Source organism: Grammomys surdaster, unplaced genomic scaffold (assembly GCF_004785775.1).
Source record: "Grammomys surdaster isolate TR1022 unplaced genomic scaffold, NIH_TR_1.0 126086, whole genome shotgun sequence".
NCBI classification, from domain to species: domain Eukaryota; kingdom Metazoa; phylum Chordata; class Mammalia; order Rodentia; family Muridae; genus Grammomys; species Grammomys surdaster.
Genome location: NW_021620894.1, coordinates 4862443 through 4870927, shown reverse-complemented (window position 1 = coordinate 4870927; position 8485 = coordinate 4862443). Strand labels below are relative to the sequence as shown.

Here is an 8485-nt window from a genome sequence, read left to right as displayed (position 1 = left end):
CCCTCCCTCCCTCCCTCCCTCCCTCCTTCCCTCCCTCCCTTTCCCTTCCTGTGTAATCCTTTAGTCTCCTTCCCCCCAAGCTCCATAGTTCTCATATGATGCCCTCTCCTCCTAGGCTATTCTGGCTATACTGCTATTTTGACTTTTTTGAAGATGGTAGATTTTAGGGCTCTTCCAATCCCTGAGCCTTAATCTTCCCTAGGTTTGCGAGCCTCTCATTCTGTCCCTGCCTTCCATCCCTAACTGCTCCCTCTCCATCTTTGGTTTTATTAAGCTCTCCCAGGAAGTGCCATTGTCCTCTCCACATGAAGTCAGGGCCTCTGTTTGACAACCAGAGTTAAAGCGCTCATTAAATTTGTTACTTGGTGCGTCTTCCTTTACTAATTTGAGAGAAGCGAGGCAAGACGGAGAAGTCTGGTGCTTTTCTTTCCTAACACCTAGCATAGCATCTGGATCACAGTAAATGCTCAATAAACATTTATTGAATGAGCAAAGTAAGCAGCTATTTATAGCAAAGCTGTGGGAGCCAAACAGGAGAGTTTGGGGAAAGTGGGTGGTCTGGAACCCCCCTGAGAGCAATTGAAGTACCTTTGGGGGGAGTGGAGCTGGGGAATTGGTAGTTCAAGGTCAGCCTGAACTTCCTGGTAAGTTCCAGGGCAGCTCAGGTTACACAGCTAGACTCTTGTCTGAAGGAGCAAGTGCCTGGCTTTGGGTTTTATTGGGAAATCCTCCCAGGAGACAGGTGAGCCATGGCTTCTCTTGTATAGTCTGGGGATGTTTGCTGTGTTTGTATGCCTAGCACTGGAGATCCCGGATTGCATCTAAAGGCAGTATGGAATGTTCCCTGTAAATCTCAGAGCAGAGCCTCTCCAGTCAGCAGTTGTTAGGTGCTCTCTGAGCTTCCTTCTGGCTCTGGTATTTCCTTTATCATCTTACCCATAAGTAAAGGAGGAGATGGACTTTCCCCCTCAGATTCATTTTACTCTGGAGCACTCCTGGAACAAGACATGCCATTGTCTAGTGACAACGTTCACCTGGAGGGTGTGGCATGTGGCAGTGAATGACAGGTAGGGGTGATCCTGCAAGCCAGTGAGAATGTAGTTATTACCCTTCTGGTGTGGTAGGAAGAAAAGCCTTCCCTTCCTCCCTCTTCTCTTCCCCCCTCCATGTATCCCTCTGTCTAGGGCAAGCTCACAGCTCTGGTGAAGATGGCAGTGAAACGCCAGGTTTTAGTTCAAGGTCATTCGTTTGCTTCCTCATCTATAAAGTGTGCAGCATAACTTTGTCAGCTAAGTGGTTAGCAAGTTCTGTGAGTACAGAGTCACATCTTGAGCCAACCCCAAGGTCAAGTGAGTGTGCTGACCCCACAGACAGGGCCGTGTCTTCAGGGAGCACTCAGATGCTGGCTTTCACTTCTCCTGAGGTAGGAAGTCCAGGGAGTGTAATGAGCTTTCTAAATATAGTGGAGACTTGGTCTGGAAAGGGGACACTGAGAGCTGATTTGCATACCTCACATTTAGGTCGCCTGGTTGGAAAAAAACCTTGTTGTTGGACATGGGCAGTCCATCTTTGGTTTCTGAGGGCCCTGTGTGTCAGGTACTCGGGGGGGTGATGACTCAATCCTCAGAGTCGAAGGATAAGGGCGTTTGTTTTATATCTCTGTTGATTTAAAACAACAACAACAAGAAGAACAACAACAGCAATCACTTCTTTGTAGTTTCATAGCCAATGAGGCAGAGAACCGAACCAGGCTGCCTTGTTTGTAACACCTCGAGGTATGTTCTAGAAAGAAGCATGTAGAAGGCATGATGATGTCGAGCTGTGGTGTGTGTGTGTGTGTGTCTAGGACATTTCAGCTTTGTCTTTGGCCCATGGGAAGGAGGCAATGTTAGAAGAACTGAATGGAGAAAAGCGAGGCCCATTCCACGAAGGGCCCCCCCATCTTCCCGAGTAAGCATCCAAGACCATATAGAGTTTGGTGGGCTTTCTTGACAATCCCTCATCCTGTCTTCAGCCCTGCAACTCTGATTTCTCCCAGAAGCCTTTGGTATGCTCCCAGAGGTAAGACATGATTCAAGAGCCTACAGGGTGCCTGGCATCTAGCAGACCTCAGTGCGTACTTCGTGAGGATGTGCTGCACACTTCCTTCATACAGCTAGCAGTTTATTTTCTCCCTTCTATTTATAACATCTCAGAGCCCAAGGAATGGACAGCAGAAGATTCTCCTCTGCCCTGCCCCCCTCCTCCCCGTTCTGAATAATAAGAATTGAATCTTCATACCCCTAGGATAGCCCTTCATATCCCTTGGATCCCTAGGGCATACTGGGGGACTGAGAGATGGCTAGAGGGGGTGATGGTGTTTGGTAAAGACTCTGAGCTATGCCAAGGACTAGGTGGTTGCTGAGCGCCTGCAGTAGCTAATAGTCCAGAGCCTGTGAGCCTGTGACTGTCGCTCCAGCTGGGGACAGCAAGGTTGATGTGGATGCTGTGACTCTGCAGATGCTGTTTACAGTGCTTTGAAGCACTGCTTTGACCAGAGACCCTGTCCCCAGCCGGCCTCCGTGATGACTCATTTGAACCGCGTGAACCGAATGTTTTTGGTAGCATCAGGGCTCACAGTGAACTGAAAGGAAATGCGTCCTTCTTACAAGTAGGAGCTCCTAGGTATTGGATCTGTACTTGAGAAGTGTAAGTGTTCTACCCAGGTCATAGAAATGCTTTTAAAATGAGGTGGCATTTATGTAACAGCCATTGAAAATCCAGCGGCATCCGGAAGGTCCTTGCATTGTGTATCTATTATCTCTGTCTAGGTCCATGACGTTCTCAACGTCCCAATGAAGAAAATTAGTTATTCCTTCCTCTCCTCTTCCTCAGCCTCCTGGCAGCCGGTCATCTGCCTTCTGTCCTTGTGGATTTCCCTGGCTGGGACATTTTATATAAACTGAGTCATGCAGCATGTGACCTTCTGTGCCTGGCACGTTGTATGAAAGCAATAGGTTAGTACCGCATGGAGTCGTCATCAACAACCGTGCCAGATTCCAAAAGACAGCTCTCTCCCCAGCTCCCCATCAAAGACCTTGCTGATCCCTCCTCGACCCACTAACAGTGTTTTCTTCGCTTCTCACTCCCTGGAAGCAAGAGAACAGACCAGATTCATCATCTCCCAAATGAGCTAGAAACTTTTATGTGTTTTCCAAATGTTCACGCACGGGTTACCTTCTGAGAGCTTCTGAATAAGTACCTATGGCTGGAACTTACAGGGCTTCTGATCTTGGGCAGTGGATCTCTAGGTCTCTATTTTTTTTTTTAAACCAGGTGAATTCTGGGATACCGAATCCTAGGCCTCCTGGCTTCTAGGGTTTTGGTTATGGACCAGGTGGCCTCTGTGTTTGATACTAGAGTGGGTAACCTCTGGGTGTCTGATCCTGACTGAGTTACCTCCAGGGGCTTTCATCCTAGACTATGTGGCCTCTTGGGGTTCTCTTAAATTCTGCCTGTGAGCCTAGCAGAGGTCTGACAGGCCTACAGATTTACTTTGTCATCTAAGGTGGAGTTTTACTCAGAGATCCCTGTAGCATACAATCATATCCCTCCTCCCTCCCTGAACCCCCCAGCAGAGGCACTCGCCACCCCCCCCCAACCCCAGCTGCCTTTACAGGACCCAATTAATTGCACCTCAATTACCAGGCTCAAGCTATGCGTGAGCCAGAGACAAGAGAGGGAAGGTTGTTCACACCCCGGGGTTATGGTTATGACTGACTACACATCAAGGTTATGTTCCTGGAAAAGTCACACTCCCACCTACTCCCACCCACGGGCAGGCCAGTGTCTCCTGGATCAGCCTGTGGAACCAAGTGTGGAAGCCTGCAGCTGCTGGAGAGAGCAGGTGAAAGGGAGAGCTGGCAGTGGCGCCCGGCAAAGGACCCAAACACACTAGAAAATCACCAAGGGGATCCAGCCACAGGAATCCATGCGTTCTTGATGTTGTGGGCTGCCCTGGGGGGCTGTTGGCTTCTTGGTCACAGTCCTCTGGGGACCGCATCCTGCCTTTTCCTGTAGTAAGGCTGTGGACAGGAGGAAAAATAAACCGCATGTTGTGACCTTAATAAAATTTATGGCTTGCTGGCCTCCTTCTCCTGGCTCCCTTGCCTGTCCTTGGGGTGCATCGATTCCTGCTACTGATTTGGGTCCTGTGCTTCGGTGTGTGTGTGTGGGGGGGGGGGGATGGGCACCTGGGCTGCCTTGAAGATTAGTGGTGACTCACCAGGGAGTTATTCTCATGACTGGATATGCTTGCCTTGCCAAGGCAAGGAACTGAACTGTTTATGTGAGTGCCTGGTGACCCTTGGACAAGCCTTTGCTTGCCAGGGAGCCTTCTCTTTCCTTTCGCTGGGCTGCCCTTTTCCAGTCTGCTCTTAGGAATAAAGGGGACGTCAGATAGAAAGGGCTTTAAAAAAAAAGAAGTGTTCCATCCAGTGAGCTTGCCCCTCAGTGGCTCTCTCTTTATAAGAACACCCTGGAATATTTTGATGCCTCTCTTTTGTACCCATTTCATTCTTCACCCCTTAGGGATCAGTTAACAAAACCTATGTCCTCTGCTACAAAGTCCCCAGCAAGTGTTATCAGACCTCTTCCCCCACTCTGATCCTGTAACACTGTGTAGCCTGTTCAAAGTGTCCTCTGATTGTTAACCCGCCAGAGGGAGGGCTTCGCCCCATCTTTGAGGATGGCCAGGTTGAATACGCGTGGGTCTTTTCAGCTCAGACCTCGTGTGAACGATTCTCTGTGGTTCCTAACCCACTTTCTGAGTACCATTTACATAGGTGTCTTCTTTGTTCCTCTCTGGTTCCTAGGGTGCAGATGGCTTTGTAGGGGGGGAGAGGATTTTAGCCTGAGTGTCTGAGGTGTCTGTGCTTGTGGGCTTCTGAGCCAGCAGTATTTCCAGTTTCTTCCTGGAATCCTAAGTTGGAAGGGAAGAGAGAGGAAGAGAAAGTTACAGGAAAGTTTAAGTTGCTGGACACCCTGGAACCAGGGGTTGGAGGTTGGGGGGTGGGAATTGGGGGAGTCCCTTAGCTTTTTTTTTTTTTTAAGTTAAATAATGTATTTCTTGTTTTTGATTTGCACGTTTCTGTTGATGCTTGCCTGGACTTATCTACTGGGAATGAGAAGTACAGTTCAGAATGACATATATATGTCTTTTTATTTGAAGCGGTCTCTCTTCAGGTAGTTTTAAACGTTTGGCTCTTGGATCAAATTAGATGCAGGTGCCTAAAACGCAAAGCAGGGCCCTCACAGATTAGTGGTGGGACTGGCTGCCAAGTTTGTGGCCCAGGTGTTTTTCTTCTCCCTTGTGACATTTGAGAGCACCCTCAAGGAGCGGGTGGGGGAAAACACCAGGGTGGAGGAGGAAGGGACAGGAAGAGGGTGGAGCTGTGGAGAGGGGCGGGGTTTTCTGCTCGAGCTCTGCCGGGAGAAGTGTGAGTGAGCTCACTGAACTAGGGCGGGTGCTGGGATGGGCAGGTGAGCTCTCCCGGAGGCAGAGGCAGGCGCTGAGTCCCTTTTGCTCCACCTCTAAGCCTGTGGGTTTGAGATGACTCAGGAGGCTGGCAGCACTCTAGGCTTATTTCAGACTACCCTGCAGGAGCTCTGGGTTTGGGGAGGCCTTGTCTAGCTTCTCAGCGATGCACCGGGAGCTTGTCGGTGTCCCCACAGGTTGAGTAAAGCTCTAGCGTTCTGGGAAGTAAGTCTTGGAGCTGCTGTCTGTCAGTGCATGGTGACCTAAGTCGAGAACACGCGCATTCAGTTCAGAGTGGTACAGCCACAGGCACCATAGCAAAAGGAGAAAAGGCCACGTGGCTAGTTTTCCGTGAGGCAAGAGCGAGCTGAAGGAATGGATGGCTCTTTTATTCTCTTTATATCCTTCCTCAGTTTTAACAGACAAACCCTGAAAGTTTTTTTAGCCTCAATATAGCTCTCAGTTCTGATCGGTTCAGAGGGAGTGTTCCTGATGAGTGGCAGGCCTGTCCATCAATCAGGAACCCAGGCTCTTTCTACCCTGTTTCTCTGCTTGCGTCTGGGCCGTTAGGATCCTGAGATGCCTCCTGTGGATGGGGAATGAAATCGGGACTGTGTGTGGTCCAGGATATAGTGATCCTGAGGATGATCTCTTAAAGTCTTCTGTCTAGAACTGTGTTCCAGGGGCGCCTTGCTGTCTCATGTGGGCAAGAGTCTCTGTGGTGTCTTCAGAAAGTAGACCAAGAGAGTAGGTAGTCAAGCTGTCACATGATGGTTTATCCACATCCTCACCAGGTAAAACAGCAATGGCTACCTAGTCCTAGCTTGGCTTATCTATTCTGTTCTTATCAGGCTCGTTTACAAAATTGAAAGTCTGGGGACTTCTGTTAGCAGGAATCTAAAGGCTACCTCCGTTCAGATCCGAGAAAGGCTTCCCTCATTTGAGACATCACAAAAGTAAATGAAAAGATCAGGTGACACATTGTTAGCACTGAGGCAGGAGGATCATGATCACTAAGGCTGCCTAAGGAGATCCAGTCTCAATGAACAACAGAAGGTAGAGAACCTGGATAAGGAAGCCTTCTTCCTTTCACCTCTCATGCTTAGCTGAAGTGGAGCAGTGGTGTCCGTCTGTCTGTCTGCCCCTCCCTGCATCCTGAAACACTGGTTTAGAATGAGGTTCAAAAAGTATGTGACCTTTTGGCCTGTGAATTTTTAAAAAAAAATACTTTCAATTACTTTGAATTGGCACACACTGGTCCGTGTTCCTGGGGTACAGTGTGAAGCTGTTTCGGGGTGTGTGTAATGGCCAGATAATTGGGTAATGGTCAGGGAGCTGACAGACAGGCGTCATTTCTTCGCATTGAGCGTATTTAAAATCTTCTCCCATTTTGAATACAGTAAACTGTTGTTGTCAATGATAGTCGTTCTACCGTGCTATAGGATATCTGGTATTCCTTCTGATGGCTGAGATGGCTCAGTGGGGGAAGGCGCTTGTGGCCAAGACAGATAACCTAAATTCAACTCCTGGGCCCACATGGTTGAAGGGAGAGGTCTGACTCCAAGAAAGTTGTCCTGTTCTCTGATCTCCACACATGCTCAGTGGCACATTCATGAGTGTGTGTGTGTGTGTGTGTGTGTGTGTTATGTGTGTGATTGTGTGTGTGTTTTATGTATATGTGTGAGTGTCGTGTGTGTGTGTGTGTGTGCATGCATGTGTTTCGTGTGTGTGTATGCTCTTGAGTACGTGCACACACTAAATACATGTAAATATACATTTAAAAAAGACCAGTTATTCCTTCCACCCACTGCCTATCCTCAATTACCTAGCTCCCCTCCATCCCACGATTTCTAGCCTATGGAGAATTTTTTTTTGAACCAACAGGAAGTTTTAGTGTTTAGTTTACAGTTTTACAGGTGCATATCACACATACAGAGTAAAGATCAGCGTAGCTGGGGACTGACGTCAGCAACAATGAAACGAAGCAAACGAGTCCCTTGGGCAGTGCTATTCCAGGCACATTTTCTGCAGTCTGGTTAAATCCACAGGGTCACTGATTGCAGAAGGGGTTGACGTTTCTTCTTGGGGAAGGTACTAATGGTAGAGTTTGCAGGGCAGTGAGAAGAAACTGCCCTGACCCCAGGGTCCCCATCTCAGAGTCTGAGGGACAGAGGAGGATCAAGAGTCTCCGTTTGGAATGCGTGTGGCTGTCACTCACTGAGCGTCTTGATCCCCTTTTGGTCTCTTTCAGGTCAGTCTGAATGACTCCCACAACCAGATGGTGGTACACTGGGCCGGAGAGAAAAGCAACGTGATCGTGGCGTTAGCCCGAGACAGCCTGGCATTGGCAAGGCCCAAGAGCAGTGATGTAAGTATCTGTGTGGCTCTGGGACCTTCCGGTGTCAGTGACATGCTCCTTCTCATCTTCAAGGTTGTCATGTCAGAAAAAAAAATAGTGGGCAGTTAGGGGATGGATGGAATGAACTATACGCCAGTGAAGAGACACGGAAAGTAACGCGAGCATCCCTCGTGTACGGAACACAGGGTGGAGGTGTCCAAGGAGATGTGTGCAGTGTAGGGTGGCTTTTGTGATGTCCCAGGTAGTCTGCCTTGATAGCTCCAAAACTCACAGGTGGTCTGCACTGATAGCGCCACTAAGCGCCAAAGGGCACTCCAGGGCTGAGAGACTTGGAGCAGCTCCAGATTGAGTTAAACCGTTCTCATCTCTTTGTCTGTTTGTATGTCTATGCTCTCTCTATATATCTCCTATGGATCTGTCTGTCAGTCCTTTATCTTGTACCATCTGTCTCTCCATCTTCTGTTTATCATCCATCCTATCTAACTATCTATGTATCTATCTATGTATCTATCTATGTATGTATGTATCTATCTATCTATCTATCTATCTATCTATCTATCTATGTATCTATCTATCTATCTATCATCTGTCCATATGTCTGACAATATCTC

The 8485-nt window shown here is 48.4% G+C and overlaps 1 protein-coding gene across 1 annotated transcript in view; it reads left to right on the top strand.

The window, feature by feature from the left end:
- Nucleotides 1-8485, top strand: part of Sorl1 (sortilin related receptor 1) — a 163299-nt gene that overhangs the window by 10671 nt on the left and 144143 nt on the right. The window contains exon 2 of the mRNA XM_028755788.1: nucleotides 7767-7883. Coding sequence (XP_028611621.1) covers nucleotides 7767-7883 — 117 coding nt within the window. The remainder of the gene's footprint in view (nucleotides 1-7766; nucleotides 7884-8485) is intronic.